We start from the raw sequence: 27775 nt of genomic DNA, 5'->3' as shown, positions 1-27775 counted from the left end.
AACCATATGAAGTGATAAGGGCTGAGAGAAGGAATGAGAAAGCACTGTAATAAATGTAAGATGATAAAGTTGTGTCCTCGTTCAATTCTCTCAAATGAATGAGAAAATAAGGATCTTTATTTTTAAAGATCTAAGTTAAACATACACATATTTCCAGTCTAAATTACCATAATAATTACAAAAAATACTATGTAGTCATGTCAATGACATTTAAATTAAAATCTTGGTCTGAAACACCTGTGATTTCAATCCAGTGTGCTGATTTTGAAGGAACTCAACACAAGGGACTTGCCTAGAGGAGCATGAACATGCCGAATCATCCTTATGAGGACAAATAACAGTAATTTTCTATACAATCCATGCACGGTGACAGTAAACAGCTGGTGGAATACCAAAGCAGTGCTCTAAAAATCTGATAATTGGGGCATCTTGTCTGTCAGATATTTCCTTAGTGTTTTAGCCAGTTTTTGTAGATAGGGAAGCAAAAGCCATTGAATGAATTGCAGTTGAATTGAAACTCCAGACATCCTGAATTTGTAAGAATCCTTGCTCCAGCCCCTGAATTTTGCTCTCTTCCTGCTGCTCGAAAAAAAATTGCAGTCTCCTGGCCCAGGCCCAGCTGGTATATTTAAAATATTTGTTTTTATAAAAGATCATGAAAATATTTTTTTCTTAAAAAAAAAAAAAAAGATAGTCTCACCCAAGAACTTAGGCAAAGACAGAACCAAAGAAAACTGTTCATTCGTCACCTTATTCTTTGAGATGACATAAAGAGAACGCCATGCAATCTTAATAGGGAATATTGGGGCTGATAGTTACAGCTAGCTGGAAAGCTGCCGTCCCATGCCTCTTAAGTTTAACAACTTGTCTGTATGAGCACAAATACGGTTGGGGTCAAAAGTAATGCCAATAGTTTCAGTGCATAATCATGAAAATAATTATGCTGCCTGCTTTTTATCCAGTCTTCCCCATTCCTTTTGTAAACCACTTTTTCTCCTATAGAAGCAGCTTGACCAGCCTGAGCTGTTGTGGTAATCCATGGCTTTCCCACTACTGCAGCTTTTTCTCCTGGGAGGAGCGAATGTAGTATGGAACAGCTGGGCTGGTACCTTTTCTGCTTCAGTTCTTCTGATTTGTCGACGGGTTCCATGCTTATCAAAGCTATGAACATGCAATGTAGGTAGGCAGAAAAGGTGGTGGTGGTGGTGGTGCCCTATCACAGAGGTTGGTGTAAAGACTGGTGGGGCCAGCAGTGGAGTCCACCAGGCTGTAGTCGGCAGAGATCCCTGAGTCAGAGACCATCTGGTAGCTGCTTTTGAACTGAAGCTCTGCCTGTTGACCTTGTGGAGAGAGACTCTCAGAACTTGGATCAAACACAGTGTATTCAAAACTAGAAGAAGCTTGGCTGAGCTCTGTAAACCTTACTTCTTCAGCCAGCACCAGGTCTGAATCCTCACTGCTGTGCCTACCCAGCAAAACTGGGGAGCCATTTCCCCCTAAGCAGCATGGCATCACATTTTTATCCAGTACTAGGTAATCATCCAGGGACAGTTCTGGAGCATAAGGGAGCTCCATTACAGAGCAACGCTTGGGGGGAAGGGGAGGAGGAAGGGGAGGGTTGTCTACTTTGTGGTTATTACATTCGGATAATAGTTCCACCAAAAATGGCTGCTCCTCCAGATAGTGGGTATTCTGGCTCCACCATGGGTAAGTGCTCTGATGGCCCAACCACAACTGCAAAAAAGGGAAATGTTTGTGTCAAAGAACAGGATGTAATTTCCCTTCTCTCCCTTTTTTGAATTAAATTTTTCACCAGTGTCTTCGTATTTCCCTTTTTTGGCGTCCCATTATATGAATTTCTTTGGATTTTCACTTTATTGCATAAGCATTCACATTTTCAAACATTTTATATTAAGCTAGCTACGTACAGCTGGTTAATAGCAATAACCAGAATATATTGAATACTGAACAGTCTCAAATCCCCTAAATCCCACCTTCCTAAATCCCACCTTCATTTTCCTATAGGGTACCAATATTTATTTTTCATTAGGATTCTTTGGCCCCACAAGTATGCTTGTCAAACAAGTGGCCACGACGAAAACATGTAATACCTTACCCCTATGCTTATCATTAAGAGACTTCATTTTAAATAGCTTTCACTGTCTTATGTACTCTTGTCTGTTCTAATAGGTAAACTAATGGCTTATCAAATAAGTTGTCAATTATTGCTGAAAAATTTCAAATGCTGCAGATTTATAATTCTTTTTAGAGAGCGTGGCATTTTGGGGAAATACAGTGATCCCCCGATCATTGCGAGGGTTCCGTTCCAGGACCCCCCGCAATGATCGGTTTTTCGTGAAGTAGCGCTGTGGAAGTAAAAACACCATCTGCGCATGCGCAGATGGTGTTTTTACTTCCGCAGCGCTAGCGAGGAGCCGAAGATTGGGGTTCCTGGGAAGGGGACTCAGCTGGGAAGCGGCGCTGGGGTTTCCCCACCGCCCACGCAAACTCCTCGCTGCCGCTCGCCCGCCCTTCGCCCGCCCACACCGCTCGCTCGCGCCGCTTCCCAGCTGAGTCCTGAAGCCAATTCGCTTCAGGACTCAGCTGGGAAGCGGCGAGAATGAGCGGCGTGGGCGGGCGAAGGGCGGGTGAGCGGCAGCGAGGAGTTTGTGTGGGCGGTGGGGAACTCCTCGCTGATGCCCGCCGCTCGCCCTCCCGCCAGCAAGAGGGGGAAGACCCAGGGAAGCCGCCCAGCAGCTGATCTGCCCGGCGCCATCTACGCATGCGTGCCCATAGGAAAAAGGGCGCGCATGCGCAGATGGTGTTTTTACTTCCGGGTTCAAAAATCGCCATATAGCCGTTTCGCAATGATCGGGAACGCAATACCCGGGGGATCACTGTATACCAATTGGTCCACACTATTCTTATTCTGTATACAGTGGTACCTCGAGATACGAGTTTAATTCGTTCCGGACCTGGGCTCTTAAGTCGAGCAGCTCTTATCTCGAACGACTTTTCCCCATAGGAATTAATGTAAATAATTTTAATTGGTTCCAGCCCTCAAAAAACTCACAAAGTTAGTCTAAATTATGCAGAAAGACAAGTTTTTAATGAAGAAATGTACATGTACATATAAATGAATAATGAAGTTTCTTTCACTTAACTTGTAAACTTTCTTAAACTTTTAAATTTACATATGTTCAACTTCTCTGCCACCCAATCCTGTAGGACAGAGGTCCCCAACCCTTTTTGCACCAGGGACCGGCTTTAAGCGATCAAGAGAGGAATGGGTGAATGAATGGACGGAGGGTGGGAAGGAAGGAAGGAAAGAGGGAAGGGACAGGAACAGAGGAAGGAAGCAAGGAAACTTATGAAAGGGGAGAGTAAGAGAGGAATGAGTGAAGGGAGGGAGGGAGGGAAGAAGGTGGGAAGGAGAAAGAAAAGAAGAAATAGAGGAAGGGAAGGTAAAAGAGAGAAAGAAAAAGAGCTAACTTCCGCATTCAGCTTCAGGAGACAGCTGCCAAGCCGCGCGCGTGTTTTAAAAGGTTGCAGCCGGCCTGGGGGGCTCGGGGGGGTGCTGGCAAGGCCCCCAGGCCGGCTGCAAGCACCCCCCGAGCCCCCCAGGCCGGCTGCAACCTTTTAAAACACGCGCGCCGCTTCGCAGCTGTCTCCTGAAGCCGAACGCGGAAGTTAGCGTTCGGCTTCAGGAGACAGCTCCTTGGCGCTCGTATCTCGAATTTGGGCTTGTAAGTAGAACAAAAATATCTCTCCCCTCCCAGCTCTTATCTCGAGTTGCTCGTAAGTAGAGCAGCTCTTATGTCGGGGTTCCACTGTACAGTATTAATCAAATATTTGCACATGCTTTAATGTGCTTTATTTTTCAGACATTTTTCAGTTCTTTGTTTTCTAGTTAATCTGGATCCCAGTTTGGATAATGGGACATTAGAAGAAATGTGTTTTAAAACTTGTTAGTTGTGTCCTTGTCATTTTTCAGATTCCCATACAAAGGGAATATATTTTATGAGTACAGTTTCACTCCAATGTGCTGGCATACAAATGCATGCACATGGACATGTATTTTCATCAGAGTCAACAAAACGAACAAGATATTGCTGTCTACATGTTGGAGGATTTTTCATAACACCCTTAATGAAATTCTAGTGCTAAAATTTCCAAATTCCTTGCCCCATTTATATTCTTTTAAATGCTTGTTCCTAATTGTCCTTTTTGATACCCTCTGATTGAAAGCGTTTGGCCACCAGTTATTCCTTAATTTAGAATTAAGAATGTAACTGGAGTGCTCTTAAGAACGCCACTGAACTTTGCTGTAGTGAGATTAGGAGGAAGTAGATTAGGAAGGGCAGGCAAAAAAAATACCTGGAAGTTGCCTTTGTAGATGGTGAAAAGGTCTTTGAATTCATGCTCTGGGGAGGGTATGGCAGGCCAGATCTTCTTTTTCAAAAATCTGGTGAAAAATAGTATGACAGAAGAATACTATTTAAAACAAATATGAAAGCACTTCTCCCCATCCTTCATGCTTAGCATAGGTAGTCTATGACATACAGCTATTCCTTTAATAACCATTCAAAATTACAATGATACTGGGGGGAAATGTGACCATTTTTCACAGTCATGTGATCAAAATTTGGGCACTTGGTAACTTATATGTATTTATGACAGTTGCACTGTTCTGGGGTTGCATGATCACTATTTACAATTTTCCCAGTACCTTCCAACAAGCTAGGTCATTGGGGAAACTGAATTCACTTAATGACTATGTAATTCACTTAACAACTCTAGTGGTTCACTTAAGAACTATGACAAAGAAGGTCATAAAATAGGGCAAAACTCACTTAACAACTGCCTTGCTTATCAACTGTGGTCATAAATCAAGGGCTGCCTGTACTATAGCTAAGTCTAAAATGCTTTTATATTGGCTCAATCTATAACTCTGGAATAAAGAAGAATAAGGAATCTGAGCTTCAGGGGGTAATTTGCATACTCCTGGTGCATGCTGGGAAGAAGCTAAAAGCTCACCGCGAGGCAAAAGAACACCAGGTTTGCTGACCAGGGAAGTAGAGGAAATCACCAACCCAGCAACAAGAGCAGACATGTCACCTCTGCACTCTCCCGCACCCACCCTGCAACCTACCACACACATAAAGAACAACACAGAGAGAGAGAGAGAAGATACACCAACCATGCACACAGAAGTCACTCCCCGAACATGCATAGATGAAGACGGAACTGAATCCATGGTGTGCTGCAGTTTGTGCTCCATGTACTCACTCCTCCCCTCAAACCTCCAAAACTTTACCTGCAACAAATGCAAACTCATCCAGCTACTTGAGGAAAAAATCGAAAACCTAGAGAAAAACCTAACAACCCTGAAGCACCAACATCACAATGAGAAAATCCATCAGACTCCCAACAAAACCAACACCCCAGAGGAGCTAAGCCGAATCCACGCCCCAGAAGCAGTAAATAGCTGGACACACATCACCCTAAGACGAAAAAACAAGCCTCCACCAACTCCAACCCTCCTCCTCCCAATCCCACTGCCTACAAGCAACAAATATTCAGTACTCTCGGAACAAGAAAACCTGCAAACATCTGACAAAGAACCACCAAGAACCAAGCACAACACAACTCCACCAAAAGCCTCAACAACAGAAGCTAACCTCCCTCACCCCAAGCCAGCCAAAAAGAAAAGGAGAGTACTGGTAATTGGAGACTCAATCCTCAGGGGAACTGAGCCTCCCATCTGCAGACCAGACAACCAATCTAGAGAGGTGTGCTGCCTCCCTGACATAACTGAAAACCTCACCAAAATACTCAAACCCACGGACTACTACCCACTATTGGTGATTCATGCGGGAATCAACGACACAGGGAAAGACATGAACCAAATTATGAAAGACTATGACCACTTGGGCAACACAATCAGAAAAACAGGTGCTCAGGTTGTTTTTTCTTCCATCCTCCCCACTAGAGGACGACACCCCGCCAGAGAATGCAAAATCCCGCAGATAAATCACTGGCTTAAAGGATGGTGTCGCCATAAGAACTTCGGCTTCCTCGACCATGGCCTGCACTATCTCCAAGAAGGGCTTCTAGCAAGCGACGGGCTACACCTCACTAGAGCGGGGAAGAACCTCCTAGGCAACCGACTAGCCCAACTCATCAGGAGGGCTTTAAACTAGCTCTGAGAGGGGAGGGTGACCAAACTATACGACAAAACACTGAACAAAACAAGGAAGGGGAACGGGACAAGCCTACAAACAAACCTGAGAATAAAAAAATTCTACCTGCAAACAAACACAAACATCTAAAATGCCTGTACACGAACGCACAAAGCTTGGGAAACAAACAGGATGAACTGGAATTATTAATACACGAGGGCCAATACGATCTAATTGGAATCACAGAAACCTGGTGGGACGAAACACACGCCTGGAACACACAGATAATGGGTTACAACCTCTTCAAGAAGAACAGGTCAAACAAGAAAGGAGGAGGTGTTGCACTATACATCAAAGACCACTACACTGCCACAGAACTACATCCAACCAAAGATGATAACCCCCTAGAAATCATATGGGTCAACATAAAAGAAAAAAAGAGCAACACCACAATTGGAGTATACTACAGACCACCCAATCAAACAGACACAATGGACGACCTCTTCACATGCCAACTAACAGACATATGCAACAAACACAGCACGAAAATAATGGGGGACTTCAACTACCCAGACATCAACTGGAAAACTAACTCAGCACCAAGCGGAAAGTCTGCCAAATTTCTTTCCAGTCTAGCTGACAACTTTCTAACCCAAAAAGTTGAAACAGGAACCAGAGGGAATGCTATACTAGACCTAATACTAACAAACAGGGAAGAAACAATAGAGGGAACAGAAGAAGAAGGGAAACTGGGAGAGAGCGACCACGTCATCCTCAAATTCAACATAGTGCAATCACTAGCTACTATACCCAACACCACTACAGTCCCAGACTTCAGAAAAGCGGACTTTAACAAGCTCAGAGCGAACCTTGAACAATGCCCCTGGAACGAACTCTTAGAAGGAAAAACCACTCAGGAAGCCTGGGTGATCCTAAAAAACAGCATCATAGACGCCCAAAACAACGCAATCCCCATGAAAAGGAAAAACAGGAAAACCAAAACTAAACCTGCATGGCTAAACAAAGCCCTCGCAGATGACATAAAAGGAAAAAAAAGCTAAGTACAAACAATGGAAAGAAGGACTCATAACCAAAGCGGAATATCAGCAAACAGCCAGTTCCTGCAAACAAAAAATAAAAACAGCAAAGGCACAATATGAACAACACCTTGCAGCGGAAGTCAAAGACAACAAAAAAAGATTCTTCCAACACATCAACAATAAGAAGAAAATCAAAGAAACAATCGTCACACTAAAAAACGAAGAGGGTAGAGAAATCACAGACAGCAATGACCAAGCACAGCTACTCAACGCCTACTTTGCATCAGTCTTCACACAAAAGGGAACCTCCCTCCAACCAATCTGCAATTTAACTGCAACAAACTGCCCCAGAACCGAACTCAACATAGACAAAAGCACAGTGAGGGACTACCTGAGGGAACTCAACGAATACAAATCACCAGGGCCAGACGGACTTCACCCCAAAGTCCTAAAAGAATTGGCAGACACCATAGCGGAACCACTCCTCCTCATCTACCAAATATCCTGGATCACTGGAGACCTACCGGAAGACTGGAAGCGAGCTGACGTAGTCCCCATCCACAAAAAAGGCAAAAAGACCGACCCAGGTAACTACAGACCTGGAAAAATACTGGAGAAAATAATCAAAAAACAACTTACCCACTTCCTAGAAACAAACAAGATCATATCCAATAGCCAGCACGGATTCATCAGAAACAAATCATGCCAAACCAATCTCATATTATTTTTCAACACCATAACCAAGTCAGTTGACCAACGCAACTCAGTGGACCTCATATACTTGGACTTCAGTAAGGCTTTCGATAAAGTCGACCACAATCTCCTAATCCACAAACTAGAAAAAAATGGAGTAGATTACTACACATGTAGATGGATAAACAGTTGCCTGACCAACCGCACCCAACGAGTTGTCCTCAAGGGCACCAAATCCACATGGAAAAAAGTAGACAGTGGAGTACCACAGGGCTATGTCCTGGGTCCTGTACTCTTTAACATCTTCATCAACGACCTGGATGAGGGAATAAAAGGGGAACTAATAAAATTTGCAGATGACACCAAGCTGGCGGGAGTAGCCAACACCCTTGAGGACAGGCTCAGAGTACAAGAAGACCTAGACAGACTATCACAGTGGGCCCATACCAACAAAATGAGGGTCAACACCGACAAATGCAGAGTCCTCCACCTCGGCAAAAAGAACCCTAGACATACATACAGCCTGGGAGATACCCCACTCAGCAGTAGTGACTGCGAAAGAGATCTTGGAGTCTTGGTGGACAATCAACTAAACATGAGTCAGCAATGTGCAGCAGCAGCCAAAAAAGCCAACTCAATCCTAAGCTGCATCAACAGAGGAATACGCTCCAAGACCAGGGAAGTACTAATACCACTCTACTATGCCCTGGTCAGACCCCACCTGGAGTACTGCATCCAATTTTGGTCACCTCACTACAAAAAAGACATCGAAACTCTGGAGAAGGTGCAAAAAAGAGCAACCAAAATGATTAGGGGACTCGAAACCAAGACTTACGAAGAGAGATTGAGAGAACTGGGCATGGACAGCCTAGAAAAAAGAAGGTCTAGAGGGGACATGATAGCAGTTTACAGATACTTGAGGGGTTGCCACGGTGAGGAGGGGGTCTCTTTATTCCCCAGGGCACCAAAGGGCCGGACGAGGAACAATGGTTGGAAGCTGACCAAGGAGAGATTCAACCTGGAAATAAGGAAGAACTTCCTGACGGTCAGAGCGATCAACCAATGGAACTGGGTGCCAGGGGAGGTGGTGAACTCCCCAACTCTGGACACCTTCAAGAGGAGATTGGACTTCCATTTGGCTGGGGTGCTGTAGGGTTTCCTGCTCAGGCAGGGGGTTGGACTCGATGACCTAACGGTCCCTTTCAACTCAATCAATCAATCAATCAATCAATCAATAAATAAATAAATAAATAAATAAATCCATTTGATTGATTTCAATGGGAAAAGAACACTAGTTTCTCAATGTGATAGCTGTACCTGCGGTTAGACATCAGGGTGATGAAAGCCAAAAGCAAGATAATCACAATTAAAATGGCAGAGAGTATCAGAATGAGTGGGTCCAGATCTGCAAGGAAGAAAATTGGGTTAGGTTAGCAAAAGTTACTCTTAAAAAGGTTATATTTCTTAATTAATTATCTTCACTGGAAGGGCCTGACCTTCCACAATATAAAACCACAGATATTATCTAGTGAAGAAATTGCATAAATTGAAGTAGCAGCAAATTTTGAAAGATGATTTACCAATACTGATACTTTTTCTGTATTGTAATCAACTACCATAGTTTTTTGAAAAGTGAACCATGATGATAAAGTACTGAAAATTAACTAGAACACTATTATAATTGGATCACCATGTTAGAATCTATGGAATAAAGTTGTGATGATGATTGTCACTGCATTTTAAGTAGTCAAATTCATGCTCACAATGTATTTTTCTGTGACATCAAGACATCATTCCTAATGTCTTCCTGAAAGTTGTAATTGAACTGGTGTGAATGAATAAATCTTTTGGATCAAATAATGAAGCAAATAAGTTTTTAAAGTGCATTTCTCTCTCTCTCTCTCTCTCTCTCTCTCTCTCTCTGTGTGCGTTTTACAATGCATTCAGAAAGTATTCAGACCACCTTCACTGTCAATTTTGTTATGCTGTAACCTGATTCTTACAGTTTTGAAATTCATTTTTTCTCAAAATTAAGAGAGATATAATTTTATTTAATGCCAAATTCTAACAAAATATTAATAGTATGGCAAAAGTGCAATCCTTGCCTCTGGATTAAATTATTATTATTCTGGAAATTTTTCATAGTATTTCATTTTGACAGAGAGTTAAGTACAATAATTCCGTATACATGCCAATAAACAAATAGCAAGAAAGCGGCAATACAGGAATACGCTAGCAAAGGCACACTTTGGTTATTCTAAATAAATAGACCAAAATTTGAAGAATTTGGGAGCTTGGGGGCTCAGAAAAATTCTAGAGCAAAGATGTTCCATCTCTTTTCAATGTTTAATACTTGGAACCTCAGAACAGGTGGCAGAACTTATAACTCAGAACAAGTGGCAGAAAAGTGGCAATAAGACAAAATATGCGCTATTCCTTTATGAAAATGTATAAGTTACAGCAATTTAAATTTCCAAAAATGAATGTTCCACCTATTGTATCAGAAACTACCCACACACATAAATGTAAAAACAAATGATTTATTGTGCCTGCACTATGCCTTTTTCCAACGTACAAAAAAATTAAAATTTGAATTCCACAATTACTTAGGAGACTAAGGTTCTAACCAGACCAATCAATGTTCAATACGTGAGCTATGATTACTTTTCCCTTCAAATTATGGATGTCTCTGACTGCTCAAATGCCCTTTTTAGGGGTTGGGGTTTTCTTTTTGTATTTTTTTGGGCCCTGTATTCTAACATGGAACTCTTTCTTGCAGAACCTCATGGTTCCAGGAATCAATCTCAGTTTTAAAAATCCTACTTTGGAGAAATTCTTTCATGGAAGAATGGAAGATTTAGCTCATATTGAAATGTGAAAAAAATAGGCATTGCCATGTCAGCAATGGAATTGCCCATAGTTAATTATCTAAATGTACCACTCAAAGTACAAATGTCAGTTATGAAAATGGACTCTAGGAAAGAAAAGGAAAATGAGATGAAAAATAAAAACAAATAGAGAACAGTTGAGTCATAGAAAATGAATTGGGTACCTATATCCACAAAATAGTTAAAGGATAATGTATAGAAATCATAATCTACTTTTTATATTGGTGGGATAAAATCAGATACTTTATTACATTTTAATGTTGAAAATGTTTTCAGAATATTGGTCTTTTCTTTTTGAAATGTTAATGTCTAACTTGGTTGAAATTTTGATTGAAACTATTAGTAACTGCTCAGTTACAAGAATATAAGCTAAAAGCCACATTTCAAAGTTATTCTGTTTGAGTACAAGTACAAGAAACAATGTCTTTATTTTCTAGAAATCTTCAGGAATAATCCTAAAATTGCTTTTAAAACAATAGGTGTAGTGAACAAAAAGTTGGTTACTTAAAAAAATAGCTAATAAAAGATGACACTATTTTAAACCGGAATGTCTTAATAGCAGAATGTAAGTTTTATCTGGAGCTGGAGATGTTCATTTCAATACTGTCTTCAAGCCTTAAAATTAACAAAGATAAAACAAAAACAATCAGACTTCTGAATGCATATTGTATTACTTGTGACATACTACAGTTGTTAAAATTAGTCTCTTGCAATTACTGGTTTTGACTTTGCTCATATTGACAGAAAAATCATATTTATAAATGTAATTAGTTTATGCAGCTGATCAAGTGCTTTCAGTTTGAACGCCTGTTTTTTTTAAAGTCTGCCAAAAAGGGATTGCTAAATTCTATTGAATTTCTTCTAGCTATTGCCTCTTTAATTAATAATTTTGTGATTAGAGTCAGGAATTGCTATTTCCTCTTTCTAGCCAGAGCAATATAGCATCAGTCCTTGATGTCTCTATACTAAGTCAGGAAAATAAAAGCCTTTATAGCTTTACTGCAGAAGAACACATCCCTTTTTTAAAATTTCAAGCCAGTGCCCTATGCATAGCTTAGACACAAGCCTTACAAAGGAGTTTGATAGAAAACCTTGTTGGCAATGAAAAGGTTAGGAAACTAGCCAAGAATCTTGGATGAAATTGTGTTGCATCCAAAAATCCGCTTAAATATATTTTATTTAGTATTACGGTACTTTATTATTTTCCTGGACACACTTAAGAATTTTTTATGTATGCCATCAAATTTCCTTGACAGAGAGAATATGTTTCTCTCTGGCGTCTTAAATACTCATTATTTTTTTTAATTGAGGCATTATCTTTTGTTAATTAAACTCATTTGTAGGGAAAACAAATTACAGAAAACTATGAAGTTAATTTCACATTGCATGTATAGCATTCACACAGGCATCTAATATATCTAATATCTTTATGCATGAAGATTTGCAAATCTGTTTAATTTATTTGACTTCTTTGCCGCCTAATCCTGTGGGACTCGGGGTGGCTTACAACAATAAATAATACAATACATTCAGGGGTGTTCTGCTGCCCGGATAGGTGGGTGATGCAGTGGGGAAAAATGTAAAATAGAGTTCCACCCCACCCCAGAGCACCCAATTTGCACTGAAAGATGTTGAAAGAAAATGCAGGGCGTCCTGCATAAGCCATACCAACAGTGTGGTAGTAAAAATTTTGGTAGCCCTTCACTGATAAAAAAAAAAGTTAAATATTAAATAATTAAACAATAAAAACCTCATTATAAACCTCATTATACCCAAGCGAACTATCTAATCAAACACACGCATACAAGTCAATCACAGTTCAGCCGTGACTGAATGTTAACATTCATGGCCCCGAAGCCTGCCGGCAGAGCCAGGTCTTTGTGGTCTTTTGGAAGGCTAGTAGGGTAGGAGCAGTGCGGCCATGTTAGTTCCATAGGGCCAGGGCAGCCACAGAGAAGGCCCTTTCCCATGGGCTCACCAACCAGCATTGCTTGGTCAATGGGACCCAGAGGAGGCCAACCCTGTGTGATTGAATTAGCCCCTAGGAGGTATGTGACAGGAGAGGGCCCCATAGATATTTGACAAATCTATCTGAACTTGATCTAGACAGAATTGTACAATTCTTAGCTGAAGAGGGTCCATCTGAATGAGTTCCCTTGGGAGCAAATATTTATGACCATGCAATCTGGATATTGTCTACTGGGTATTCTCAAGCTTTGTGATGCCATAACCTCCTAAAACCCCCCGTGATCCATCCCCAATGAGGATTTAATTGGGGCGAGGTTGGGCAAAAAAGAATATGCTACTTACTGAAAGATACACATCATTTTCTTGAATTAAGCTTGCTGTTTATCAGCATTATTGGTCAATTGATTACCTTAGTTTTTCTCTTACAACCCAGCCATTTTAAGATAGTAGCAAATTAAAACAGTGGATAAAAATACAGACGTTCCCTATCATGTATATTTGTACAAATTCTCCAAAGATTATGAATATTACATGCCATGCCATAACTGGCAGGAAGCCATCCACCAATTAAACCAGTGTGATGACTGAGACTTGGTCTGACAAATGACTAGATCTACAAATGCAGTATGTCTCACATGTAGATGACTTTGTGCCACAGCTCAGGCTGTTTCTTTTGTTTTCACTGGAGATTTTCTATGCTTTAATTTACTGCATGTAGTTTCTAACTTAAAACCACTTATTTAGTGACCATTTGAAGTTACTATGGCACTGAAAAGTGTCTTATGACAGCTCCTCACACTTATGACAAACATAGCATCCCCATAGTCATACTTTGGGATTTGTAACTGGCATGTATTTTCAATTATTGCAGTGTCCTGGAGTCATCACCATTTGTGATCTTCCTGGACAGTTTCCAACAATGAGGGTAGCCAGTTTCACTTAATAAATATGTGACTCATTTAACAACTGTAGTGATTCATTTTGTAAAAAAGTTGTAAAATCAGGCATGACTTAATTAACAACTACCTTGCTCAGCAACACAAATGGTGCCAGTTGTGGCTGTAAGTCAAGGGTTACCTGTAATACACTCCATATTAAGCTCTACTGGTGGGACTTTCCCTATTGGATTGTGTTCTAATCTTGATAAGATTATGAAGCCTCTCTGCTCTTCCTTTCCATTTTATCTTGTGCTATATATTGTTTTACCATAGTTTTTACTTTATGTGACATTTACACTGTGTTTCAAGGATTTGGTAACAGTTCCGGCATGTTTTTTATTATTATTATTGTATTGATCATTGACTATAAAGTAATTACTATAAAGTAAAGTTGCGTTGATGTTGTTGTGACTGGTCCATGTCCCGCTCAGCTTGTCATAGATTTTGAGGACCAGGAGACGGATGAGTATTGGTATTCTAGGCCAGTGTTCTTGTCATCCGAGTCTGAGATTGAGAGCGAGGTGGAGTCAGAGACTGAGGATCAAGTAGAGGCCTGTAGCACCCCCAGTTGTGGTAGTGAGGGAATCAGAGGACGATGGGGAATTGGAGGAGCTCCATCTTGGTGTTAGTAGCTCTAGGGAACACTTGGCTACACCTTGTCCCTGTATAATGGACAGTCTGGAGATAAGGGGACATGGTGAAGAACGTTTGTAAAAGATCATAGCTGCTTGTGAACGGAAGCTGAGAGAGCATTTTCTGATTCCAGAGCACTTTCACTCATGCAATCTTCATGTTCTGCAAATCTTTTATGAACTGTAAGTAAGTAAAACTGCCAGAATCACTTTAAAGACAAACCTTAATGACTCTTTGGCTCTCAGCCTAGACTATTCTTATCTCTGAGTCATTCATCCAGGAACGCTACCAGAATGAACTAATTAGAATTAACCATTTTTTGCCTGAGAGTGTTTTAATCAATGTACTTTTGATATAATCATCTTTGGAGAGTGTGTGTCTTTTTATTCTGATCTTTGACCCATCTAGACAGAACAGATGGTATGTTTAGCCAAATTCCATGTAGTAGGGGAAATTTAAGTCCACACCTGGAATACACATCCAGTTTTGGTTGCCACATTAAAAACATGGTGTTGAGACTTTGGAAAAAGTGCCAACAAGAGCAACTAAGATTATTAAAGGGCTAGAGACTAAAACATATGAAGAATGGTTGCAGAAATTGGCTATGGCCAGTCTAGAGAAAATAAGGACTGAGGGGGGACAGGATAGCAATATTCCAGCATTTGAGGGGCTGCCACAAAGAAGAAGGGGTCAACTTATTTTTAAAAGCATCAGAAGCCAAGACAATAAACAATGGATGGAAATTAATCAAGGACAGTAGCAATTTGGAATTAAGGAGACATTTTCTAACAATAAGGACAATTAACCAGTGGAACAGTTTGCTTTCTGAGGTTGTGGGTGCTTCATCACTGGAAATTTTAAGAAAAGACTGGACAACCACCTATCTGAAATGGTGTAGGCTGCTTGAGTAGGAAGTTGGACTAGAAGACCTCCAAGGTCCTTTCCAACTCTGATTGATTGAGGATTTAAAAAACAAACAAACAAACAAACAAACATACAAACAAACACATAGCTTATCCAATTGCTATCTCCCCAGAGCTTTCAGCCCTCTGTGAAAAGACATGTAGCTCCTTTTGTTTGATTTACAGAAAAGGGTTGGTTGGTTCCTTAGTCCTGAAAGGAGTTGGTATTTTGTCAAGAATCAAGCACCATATAGTTTGTATTTTTTATATTCTTCCATTCTAGAGAATGAACAAATGAAGGAAGAGGATCCTCTTGCAGGTATTCTCACCAATGAAAAATATAAGAAAAATGCATATTCAAGCCACTGACATACCGTGTTTCCCCGATAGTAAGGCAGTGTCTTACTATCTTTTTACCCCCAAAAGCCCCACTGTGTCTTACTTTGGGGGTATGTCTTACATTGTCCCGGGCACCGGGGCCGGCTCGTCTTCGGGCGCGGGGAGCTGCCGGAAAGGAGGCGGGCGAAGGAGGGCGCCTGACCGCGGCACTCACCTTTCCGCTCGCCTCGGAGCCGATCGGCCTCGCTGGCCGCTTGTAGCTGAGCCTCGGCAGGGGAAGAGGCAGTGGCGCCGTGGCGAGCGAAGGCGAGGGGCGCGCAGGGAGCTGCCGGAAAGGAGGCTGGTGAAGGAGGGCGCAGCTCCGGCCGCTCGCCTCGGAGCCGATCGGCCTCGCTGGCCGCTTGCAGCTGAGCCTCGGCAGGGGAAGCGGCCAGCGAGGCCGATCGGCTCCGAGGCGAGCGGCCGGAGCTGCGCCCTCCTTCACCAGCCTCCTTTCCGGCAGCTCCCTGCGCGCCCCTCGCCTTCGCTCGCCGCGGCGCCACCGCCTCTTCCCCTGCCGAGGCTCAGCTGCAAGCGGCCAGCGAGGCCGATCGGCTCCGAGGCGAGCGGAAAGGAGGCGGACGAAGGAGGGCGCAGCTCCGGCCGCTCGCCTCGGAGCCGATCGGCCTCGCTGGCCGCTTGCAGCTGAGCCTCGGCAGGGGAAGAGGCGGTGGCGCCGCGGCGAGCGAAGGCGAGGGGCGCGCAGGGAGCTGCCGGAAAGGAGGCTGGTGAAGGAGGGCGCAGCAATAGTATTTGTCTAGTTTTTTCCCCCTCTAATTCCTTTTATACTACCGTGTTTCCCCGAAAGTAAGACATATGTCTTACTTTCGGGGTATGGCTTATATAAGCCGACCCCCCTGAAACCCCCCATATGTCTTACAATCGGGGGGGTCTTACTATCGGGGAAACATGGTAGCAATGGAAGGAAAAGCTGGTCTTATCAGAATACAGGGAAAGGAAAGCTGCTCAGGTTTTATCACTGAGACCACTGTGCAGCACAGGTCCATTGTAGATATTATGTCCTTCAAGAGAAGAAATTTAGGGCTCAGCTACTGTGTATTTAGTTAGGAAGTTTGTACTTGACCTAAAAGGTCAGCTTCACTGTCTGGAAATGTGCTTGATTCTAATGTTGTCCCCAGTGACTGAAAAAGTAGCCTTGATCGCTTGAACTGCTTTTTAATGAATTTTGAATGGCAGGGCAATACTGATCTACAGGTAGGCTCCAGTTATTTTTATTTCATGTATGGCAATACTGAAAGCTTTCTTTGCCCAGCCCTCATTCAACTAATATGCCTATTTTCCCACTGTTAACAAAATGTGGAAATGGCAATCCTGAGTAAGGCCACAATGGTGAGGTTTTCATATGCCCTCTTCCTGAAATCAAAATGCAACTGAAACTAGTTACTATTTCAGTTACTTTGTGCCTAGAATAGCAGTACAGTAGCAGAAAGTACAGTAATTGATTGCAATAGAATTACAGAGAATCACAGAGAATTGAATAGTTTTGATATTCTTATCATTCCCAGATCATTAGCTTTAGGGGGGAGTATTATTATTATTATTATTATTATTATTATTATTATTATTATTATTTATTAGATTTCTATGCCGCCCCTCTCCGTAGACTCAGGACTCACAGCAATAATAAGAACAATATACGGTAACAAATCTAATAATTAAAAAACCAGAAAAAAACCTTATTTAAAATAAAACATACACTCAAATATACCATGCATAAAATATATAGGCCGGGGGAGATGTCTCAATTCCCCCATGCCTGACGGCAGAGGTGGATCTTAAGAAGTTTACGAAAGGCAAGGAGGGGGGTGCAATCCTAATCTCCAGGGGGAGCTGGTTCCAAAGGGTCAGGGCTGCCACAGAGAAGGCTCTTCCCCTGCGTCCCACCAGCCGACATTGTTTAGTCGACGGGATCCGGAGAAGGCCAACTCTGTGGGACCTAACTGGTCGCTGGAATTCATGCAGCAGAAGGCGGTCCCGGAGATATTCTGGTCCGATGCCATGAAGAGCTTTATAGGTTATAACCAACACTTTGAATTGTGACCGGAAACTGATTGGCAACCAATGCAGACTGCGGAGTGTTGGTGTAACATAGGCATACTTAGGGAAGCCCATGATTGCTCTCGCAGCTGCATTCTGCACGATCTGAAGTTTCCTAACACTTTTCAAAGGTAGCCCCATGTAGAGACCGTTACAGTAGTCGAACCTCGAGGTGATGAGGGCATGAGTGACTGTGAGCAGTGAGTCCCGGTCCAGATAAGGCTGCAACTGGTGCACCAGGCGAACCTGGGCAAACACCCTCCTTGCCACAGCTGAAAGATGGTTCTCTAATGTAAGCTGTGGATTAAGGAGGATGCCCAAGTTGTGGACCCTCTCCGAGGGGTCAGAGATTCCCCCCTCAGGGTAATGGATGGACAGATGGAATTGTCCTTGGGAGGCAAGATCCATAGCCACTCCGTCTTATCAGGGTTGAGTTTGAGTCTGTTGACACCCATCCAGACCCCAACAGCCTCCAGGCACCGGCACATCATTTCCACTGCTTCGTTGACTGGACATGGGGTGGAGATGTACAACTGGGTATCATCAGTATTGTGTATTGTGTTGTGGCCCGTTTGTGTCCTGTGCAATTAGCACCTGAGACTGACAGTGAAGAGGACGTGGTGTCAGAGGCTGAAGAGCAACCAGGGCCTTCTAGAGCTCCTGAGATGAGTATTTCAGGAGGAGGAGCATTTCCTTTATGCTAGGATTTGCAGGGCCTATAGAAGGCAAGAGTGGTTACTCAGGGGGAGGCTTCCTTGTGAGTAGCACTGCTGACTATTGGGCCACACCCTCAGGCTATTTAATGAGGAGTCACACGATGCTTAGGTGCAGAGGACAACGCAGTTCATTCTCGAATCTTGTTGTAGCTCTTGTCTTTAGCTTGTGTTTTAAGAGAATCACATTCTTGTCTGCAAGAATGTGCTCTGGGCTTCCAGCCAACCTCTGTAAGTCTATGATATGCAACTTTGCTACAATCTAGTAATTACTGTTGTCTTTACCTATTCTTGGGACTCTGGTCAGCTGCTGAGATATTATAATCAGCGTGGTAAAGACTTTGTTAGATTTTACTCTCTTTTTTAAAAAACTGCTAAAACTTTTGTTACTAGTCAAACTTGTAGTATTAAATCCGGTGATGTGCATCTTATTTTGGGGGCTCGATGCTGAGACAGAATGAGGGGCGGGGCTTGGAGATCTGTATTTCTTCCTCTTGAGTTGGAGGATCTTTTTATGTTTATAGGGTCCTCCATAAGAAAATTATTTGTGCCGTAATAGTGTGGACCCAATTATTGAGCAGAGTATGTAGCTATTAAAACCCCAAGATGCTTCATGGTGGGTTGATGCTGTCTAGAATGCACTTTATCACTTTGTGCTTTGTGAGCTCTCCAGACAATGGTGGCACTGGGTGATCAACATTTAACACCACAAATAAATGGGACACTTGCCATTTGGTATTTCCACTGATACTTCCTGCGACCACTCACTCCAGTAGCCTTCATAGCTGACTCCATTAGGCTTGGCCCGAACAGCCAAAGTGTAGTGAGCGCCTCCTTTGAGATTCAGGAGATAATATGTCTGCCCACTGGTACTTTCCACCTGAGGAAAGGAGGATGAAAACTGAGCAAGGAAGAGGAAAGCGGGGAGGAGGGGGGTGTTATTAAAGTCAAGGAACTGAAGGCTAGAGACTTACCCGTTGGGGTCTGTAGCCCTTAGGGGAGACAGACACTTCATAGTGGATACTGTTTTCCATGTATGCGATGGGGGGTGATTGCCAGCTCACATTCAGCTGCCGAGAGGACTCCATAAACTGCACTGTCAGGTTAGAGGGGGGATCCAGGAAAACTTGGGACAAAGAAATATAGTGGTGAGAACAGGCAAGCAACCTTCATCTCTCCAGTTCAGCAGATATGTCAGGCAGTGGCCCTGCAGCTCCTATTTCCCATCTAGAACAGACCACAATTTATAGATGTATTTCCTTATTCTAGCATTCCTCCTAAACACAGATATGCTGTTTAGGACAATGGGAAACAAAAAGCTCAGACACATGTCACCCTAAGAAGGAAAAACAAATCTAACATCATCAATGACCTAGACGAGGGAATAGAAGGGGAACTAATCAAATTTGCAGATTACACCAAGCTAGCGGGGCGGGTAGCCAACACCCTAGAGGACAAGCTCAAAATACAGAAAGACCTCCACATCCTCCACAAGTGAATGCCAAGCTGAGCTTCCCATTGTTTGCAAATAGGAACTTTCAACATTATTTATATATTAGATGCATCTCTCACAGTTTTTCCAGGAGCTTATTTTTTCCTCAGCTCAGTCTCAGTTATTTCTACTTTCTTCCCTTGAATTATTTTAGTTATAAGAAAAAGGAATAAATAATAGGATTACAACTGAAAGATGGTGATATGACTATTTGGAAACAGCTTTAAGTATTTTATCTTTCAAGGGACTAGTTCTTAATTTTTGCTTATGAGAAAGCCCTATAACCAGGCAAATTAAACTTTCCAATCTGTTTGTCTCCTTATCAAACAAAGCTTCAGTGATTAGATATTCATATATCAGGTAGTTATTAAATGAACCAACATACTGTGGTGGGGAAAACTCCATGCTCAATATAGTAGATGAATTTCCTGCATCACATTAAGCTATTGGCTTAGGTTTGGGTTTATTATATTTATTATGCTGCATGTGCCTATTGTATAAGAAGAAACCTGAGTAGGATCAATCAGTTGTAGTCTTGCTACCAAATTTTGAATGCACTGAATATGGATTCCTTCTATTTCTGGGTCAGAAATGGATCAGACTCCAACACACACAAACATACACAAAGATATACAGACATACAGACAGAAAGCCATCTGCAGAAGACTTACCAAGTCTTTCCACATATATTGTTCGGGTGTAAAGGGTGTTATTAGAGGACAGCCCTTCAAAGACTTTGATCTCCAGGGGGCTGAAAGCTGAGATATCCTGCCTTTGAAAGAAGCAGGTGTAGAGTGTTGTATTCCTGGATGTGTTCTCCACAGTCAAATTACAGGACTTCAGGAAGTCATCTTCCCTGGGTGAAATCAAGGGACAAAATAGGATTAATCTTGGGAGGAAACTATTATGAAGGGGTTTTCTGCTTCCCCCACTGTTCCCAGCAGAAGCCACAGAGTCAAAGCAAGAGGATAGATTTTCAGCCTTGAGATTGGAAGTGTAGTACCCAGCCCCCTCCTGAGAAAATGAGATATTTTAGGAAATATTAAAAGTGCAGAATATTTCTCCTAAAAGGGAGCCAGAAACTCAGCCCCCCTTCCCGCCACCTTTGTCAATGAGTTATTAAGATCTGGCCAGTCTATTCTATATAACAAAGATCTACCTCCTTCAGACAGAGCCATAGTAGAAATTGCCCAAAACCCTTTCATCATAACATCATTCAGCCAGGCTCAACCAAGCCTGGGACTCAGGACAGTTTATAAAGTTTCCCCTGTATAGCCCCATGGGAGTCTCACAACCAATCAGAGCACAAACTCAAATTCAAAACCCAACAGAGGGCAAAAAACCCAGGACCTCCCAGTATCTCTTCCCTTCCCCCCCCCCAGGACCTCAAACCATGTGATCCTGTTTATCTTTCCAATCAGCCACCATGTTTTCAGCGTCTTTCTCCCCATTTGGAACTGAACCCAAAAGGATATTTTTTCAAACAGAAGGTTGACTGCTACTACATAATTTTTTGCTATCTGGCTTTTTAAAAGCTCCCTGGCAGTACTAATTAAAGTATGGGACTGACATCTGCAAGTATTTTAATGAGGACCTGGTTGATTGTTTCAAATTCACATGTGAACTCTTCCTCATTTTACAACTCCTGAGTGGGCTTTTCTCCTGAATCTCTAGCAAAGGATTAATCAAACAGACTTAACTGATAATGATACTAGTCTACTCCCTATAGTAAGATGAAAATAGGTCTGATATGACAGGAAGTACAGATCGCAGGAAGGGAGCAGACAGAGTCATTTGAGGAAAGAAGATGCTTGGTCAGGGCTAAGCGGATTTAAGACAACAAAGTAGTGCTTGACATTCTTAAGAAAAAAGTTTGGAATGAGACCATGGCCTGGAACAGGCTAACTACTACAATGTATAAATCACTTACTCAAACTTGTAGCAAAAACTGTACATGCTCTGGTTTTTTTGTTCCTTCAGATGATCTGATATTTCCCAGAAACAGGCCAGATCTTCTAGCTGCTGAGTGAAGCATTTGGGGTTCAAGAGCTCTTCTGCCAACAGGCGTGAAACTGGATGCAAAGCAGAGAGAGAAAAGTTTAATGTTACCCACTAATATGGGATAGCAGCGATCACAACACAACCATCCCTATCTCATCACTGGGCAGCAAAATTGTACCTTCTGAAGGTCACACAAAAGAGTGCTGTAGGGTTGTTTGCCAATTATGCCAATCTGTTATGTTCCCCCAATTAAATAAAGTCTCAGGCAAAAACAAAACACAAACAGCCCAAAACTGGTAGCATCAGTTAATTTAAGTCAGAAAAAATAAGTTGGTTATTTGAAATGGAATTACACATACTGGAAATGTAAGAAACTACATAAGTTACAAGGATTTGAAAAAAAATAAAGAAAATACCACATTATGGCTTGGTTAGATCACATCCACATTCATCATGAGAAGTTATTTTTTTAATGGCTCTCAGTACCTAAAGAAATTCAGTCTACAACACTGCGTCCCACAAACACATTCAGAAATACCTAAAAGGGGAATAGTTCCTGCTGTTTCTAATTCGACCCTTATCTACCAGGAACTGCAATTCTGCTAATATATGATTCCAGGGAAATGCACTCCCTATATGCTTGAGAAAGCAGCTTAATAGCATTAAGGCTAGTGCTACTGGACACAAGCTGTAAAACCCCAAACAACTACAGTATTAGGGGTTAACAGCTGCCCTGAGTCTTCGGAGAGGGGCGCCATACAAATCTAATAAATAATAATAATAATTATTATTATTATTATTAATCTCTAACAGGTTTTTGTGTCTCTCTCAGGCCATCTAGCGGTCAACTGATCTTTGCAGTTCAGCCTTGAGAGCCCTGCAATATTGTACAGCACAGATTCCTTCTTTACTATTCCTGATTGCAGCCTTCTGTAGGTTGGACTGAAGCTGAAAACTAGTTTATAGCGGCTCTGCAAATACTGTTTATTGTCTTCCTTTCCAAATGTAGGTTGAACTGTGAGCAATAGCAATAGCACTTAGACTTATACACTGCTTCACAGTGCTTTACAGCCCCTCTCTAAGCGGTTTACAGAGTCAGCATATTGCCCCCAACAATCTGGGTCCTTATTTGACCCACCTTGGAAGGATGGAAGGCTGAGTCAACCTTGAGCCTGATGAGATTTGAACTGGTGAACTACAGTCAGCAAAAGCAGCTTGCAGTACTGCATTCTAACCACCGCGCCACCAAGGCTCTTATAGAGCATACAATAGCATCCAGTGTATTGTAAGGCTGGATTGAGAAATAACTTTACTGTAACCTGGTAGTGCAGTCCCTTGTTAAAATTATACACTGCAGAATGAGTTTGGTTCAAAATCCCAGTCAAAAGTGTCTTGCAGCTTGAAGGGGGTGCATAGCAAACTTTGATTTACTTAAACTCTTTCTGGATGAAATAGGTTCAGACTGATAGACAGGTTAACAGAGTTTGACCAACACCCCACCCCCAAGCAGAGATCCGACACCACCTTCTCTAGGAAGTCTCAAGTGTTGGACCTCTCACCACCTCAGAAGGCAAGCTGTTCCACTGGTTGATCGCTCTCACTGTCAGAAAGTTTCTCCTTAGGAGAGGGAGAGAAGAAGTAAGAAGGTAGAAGGAGGAAATAGAGATAAATGGAGGACAGTGTAATGGAATGAAGGGAAACCGACAGATGAACAGGATAAAAATAGGTGCAAAATAGGACATTGATTTTTGATTAAACAAAAATGTATAGATATATATGTCATTGCTATTTTAAGGTATATGTGTTGATATAAAAATGGAAATTACGGAGAAAAATTAAAAAAATAACAACAATAACAGAAGAAAGTTTCTCCTTATTTCCAGGTTGAATCACTCCTTGCTCAGTTTCCATCCATTATTTCTTGTCTGACTTTCTGATACCTTGGAAAATAGCCTGACCCCCCCTCCTCTCTGTTCCTAGTCCTCTCTGTCCTTTGTTCCTAGTTGCAAGGCAGAGCCTTCTCCATTGGACTAAAAGTAAAGAAAATAAAAGCTTTTCTGTCCAAACAAAAATTATAGTGCAGAATCATGGCTGTAATTTTCCTTTCTTTCAATTTCTTCAGCAATATGTATACCTCAGGGATATATAGCAATGTGCTCTGGATTCTAGCTGGTGGCAGTGGATCATAAAAACAATAAATCGTTTGCCAGAATCACATGATCCATTATACTGTATGCATTGTATGACTCTGCTTCCTTGTGAGTACATATACCTACACACTCACTCACACACTTCTATAACAACCATCTTCATCTGACATGTGTTTCCTGAGATAAGGGACTCTGTCCCTGCTTTCTGTTCCCGCCATAGGTAAATTCACATTAACCAAAAGGTTCAGTTATACATAGAAATGCAGTAAATAAATGAATACAAATAGTAAGGCATCGGCACATAGCATTCTTTTGGGGTTTTTTACATTCCTCATGCTTTCCTTTATACTATGAAATAACCTGCATAAACATAAGAAGAGCTGATATACATGCTAGAAATTAAATAAGTCTTGGTAAGTACTTTCTTCCAAGACTGCTGAGTTTGCTACTAAGGTCTGACTATAATTTCTTAACCATTTATAGCATGGGGCTATTGGTTGGGAGATGGGAGTAAACTACAGGGCTCCAGAGATGCAGCAGAGTATGTGATAGCATTTGTGCCCCCAGCTTGCACATGGTTTCGTTTAGAAGCACTTTACAGTTCTTTTTTAATGAATGGGATTTGAACAAAAGGCTTCTTTTGAGTAGCTTTTTGGGTTTCACTCTGGAGATTCACAAATCACATATATGCACACACATGCACGCTGATGAGGACACCCACAAGAAAAAGGTCAAGCGCTCTTAGAGAGTAAACTTGAAGTGGGGAGTGGAGGATTAAAAGGTGGGAATTAAGCACAATAGGTCCATTCTAGAGAAAACACATGTAAGAGAGAAAACCTGTGAAGAGTCTCATAGATACGGTATTTAGAAAAATATTTGCTAGAGAGAGGACAAGACAGAAAAGGATGTGGTGAGAATCTCCCTTTGATTAAAACCTTAATTCCTTGGCAAGAAATCTGCATGCTTTGAGGCAATTTTTTCAAAGGTCTTTGTGGGGCAATCCCTATGCCCTATTGCAATGTACAACGTGCTTGAAAAGAAGATGCTGAAATAGCACATGCTCACCAGTTGAAAAAGTACCCTCATTTCCTATTGTTAGATTAAGATCACATTTTCAGTGGAATCTTTGGTTTAAACAAGAGTCTACCCTGACTGAATATTCAACCCATGACACTTTTCATCCTACAATGTAAACTAAAGCAGAGTTCAAAGTAGCACAAAGACCTGCTTTATTAGCAGAGCTAGATCTGTCAGGGTTTATTTTTTATTACAAGTCCTCACTGGATGTTGTAGTCAGAAAATTGAATTGTGAAAGATGCTTACACACACAAATGCATCGAGTGAGACAAATCACACATGCTTCACAAGGCTTGGGTTGTAACTTACCTCGCTGCCAGTTCGCTTCCTCCTGGACTGCCATGCCGCACTTGCATGCGCTGCTTGGCTGTGCCGCATGGGCGCAGGTATACTTTGTGCAGCTACAGCGCATGTGCAGTGCTGAAAACTCAGCTTATGCACAGAAGCAAAACACAGCTTCTCCACATGCTCAGAAGTGGAAAAACAAGATGGCGGTGCCATCACTCCCTCTTCGGTGAGCAGGGGGAATTTCTCACTACCTGTTCTAAAGAACCGGTCTGAACCAGGAGGAACCCACCTATGATTACTTTCACTCATAATTAGTTCTGGATATTTATAACATTGGTTATACTCTTTTTTAAAATAAACATTTGCTCCATGTTATAAATAGGTAAAATGAAATAAAACTTAGACAGCACTTTTTCTATTATCTTTATATAAATGAATATTTTTGGATTTCAGAATGTTAAGATTACCATAGCAGGTAGAAACCATCTTGAAGTGGGAAGTATATGTGATAATATCTTTGGCCTCCTATGCCTGCTTTTGCTGATGTATGCAACACAAGCCAAAAATATTGTAGATGCTACTAAGGATCTCTGTCACTTTGTGTAATGTCTCTTTGTAATCCACCCCTCCCCCACTCTTGCTTAAACGGCTATAACTGAGCATCAGCCTTTTCTGACTTGATGTTCTCTTGAGAAAACATCTCTTAAAGCCTTTAGCCAGCATGGCTTTTAGCACTGCAGAAAAGTGCTAAGCTAAATCTGAAAAGCTGCTACAAAGTTGACATCTTTAGAATATCAAAGCATGGAAGGCTCGGGTTGTGCCTGCAGGTCTCCAGGGATCATCCCTTTGATGCCAGAGAGCATTGTGGATCTCTGCTCCTCAACAGAGGCATCAGCAGTTTCCTCTCTTGGCCCACTTTGACTGTTTTCTCTTCCTCCTTGTTAACTGTGCAGTGGGATCTAACCTGCACAGGGAGGGAGTTTTCCGATCCCTGTGGCCTTACAAGAAACTGCTCTCAAAGAGAGAAAAAAGAGACCCGTAGTCTGCCAACGTTTTGGAAGTCTGGTAGCAGCTTTTCTGACTCTCATATATTATTAAAAGGCACATACTTTCATGAGTTCCAGCTGACATCATTCCATGCAGAGAATGGCTTATCCTCTCTTGATCCCTTGTGACTTTTGCTACATAAACTAACATGGCTCTCCTCCTCCTCCTCTTCCGCTCTCTGCCCAAAATGTACAGGCTAATTTTGTCAATAGTAGTGTAGTAAGAGTAATAAAATGACAGAGAAAGAGATTTTGGACATACTTCAGATAAGGCAGGTTATATGTGACTTGATTCAACCAATTTTGCATAGAGTGACTCTCCTTTAAAAAAAAACTCTTCCCAGTAGCAATGTTTGTCAAGCCCCAGCATGGCTGGCTGGGAGTTCTGGGAGCTGAGGTCTACATGCCTAGGTTGAGAAGAACTGCTCTGGTCCAATATGGACTGCGTGAATTCAAAGGTGTTAAAAGCAAACAGCACATTAGACCCTGGCAGGCTGGCCTCAAATGCCACTTCTTGACAACATGGTACCTCACCTTTCATTCCTTGACACTATCTCCTCTGCCACCACCACCCTGACATGCTATAACGACACTCACCAGATTCCCCCCCCCCTTGTCCTTACTAGCCCCGCTTAGCCCAGCCTGCTCAAGAAGGGTACCTTTGCTGTTGAAGTGTGTACCAAGATTCCTAGGACGCTCCTGAAGTGAGCCAGAAGCCCAGAACACCAGGATCCAAAAGGCAGCAATGGATCTCCAGGCCTGCTCCATGCTTTGGTGGGAGGAAGGGCAGCCGTTCTTCCAGAAAAGACTTTTCACCTGATCTGCCAGTTGGTAACTGACTGCAGAAGCTGATGCCTGGGTCTTTGCTCCACAGCTGGAGGTTGCTGATAAGAGGGCGGGCTCTGGATTGAGAGAGGTAGCGGCAAAGCAACAACAAATTGCTGCAACTGCGAGCAGACTGGAGCCCCCTCTCTCCCTGGGGATTTCTCCTGTGCATGACAAAGTATCATCTTCTTACATTTAGAGTACAGCTATGTCAAAATTATTGTAACCCAAAGGAAATTGCAAGTCGAACTCCAGACCCAGCATACTTCTAGCCCACCCCAAAGCTTGAAACTTGCTTACTTTCCACAATCATATTCTTCTTGGGACCAAGATCCAGATCTGTGTCTCTCCAATCCCATGCCAAAGGCATTCCTTTTGCTATTCAGTGTGCAGTGCAGGTTGCGCCTACTTCACAGAACACCCCAAAAAGCAAAAGGGAGAGGAAAAGGATTGTTAAAAATCTAATGGATGAAACAGGAGTAAACAATACCTCACAGAATAAA

At 42.1% G+C, this 27775-nt stretch overlaps 2 protein-coding genes across 2 annotated transcripts in view; one reads left to right on the top strand and one right to left on the bottom strand.

The window, feature by feature from the left end:
- Window positions 1–22307, top strand: part of SWSAP1 (SWIM-type zinc finger 7 associated protein 1) — a 29650-nt gene extending 7343 nt beyond the window's left edge. The window contains exon 3 of the mRNA XM_070741717.1: window positions 21866–22307. Coding sequence (XP_070597818.1) covers window positions 21866–21915 — 50 coding nt within the window. The 3' untranslated portion in view covers window positions 21916–22307. The remainder of the gene's footprint in view (window positions 1–21865) is intronic.
- Window positions 57–27775, bottom strand: EPOR (erythropoietin receptor). The gene is made up of 9 exons (XM_070741681.1): window positions 27573–27775; window positions 27107–27349; window positions 21816–21957; window positions 20557–20741; window positions 19368–19519; window positions 19123–19273; window positions 9233–9320; window positions 4378–4465; window positions 57–1734 (listed from the first exon to the last, which is right to left on the bottom strand). Exons 1-9 carry the CDS (start codon window positions 27640–27642, stop codon window positions 1162–1164), a joined length of 1692 nt encoding a protein of 563 aa, XP_070597782.1. The 5' UTR covers window positions 27643–27775; the 3' UTR covers window positions 57–1161.

Source organism: Erythrolamprus reginae, chromosome 2 (genome assembly GCF_031021105.1).
Source record: "Erythrolamprus reginae isolate rEryReg1 chromosome 2, rEryReg1.hap1, whole genome shotgun sequence".
NCBI lineage: Eukaryota > Metazoa > Chordata > Lepidosauria > Squamata > Dipsadidae > Erythrolamprus > Erythrolamprus reginae.
The sequence above is the reverse complement of the archived record's forward strand: the minus strand, read 5'-3'. Positions and strand labels throughout refer to the sequence as shown.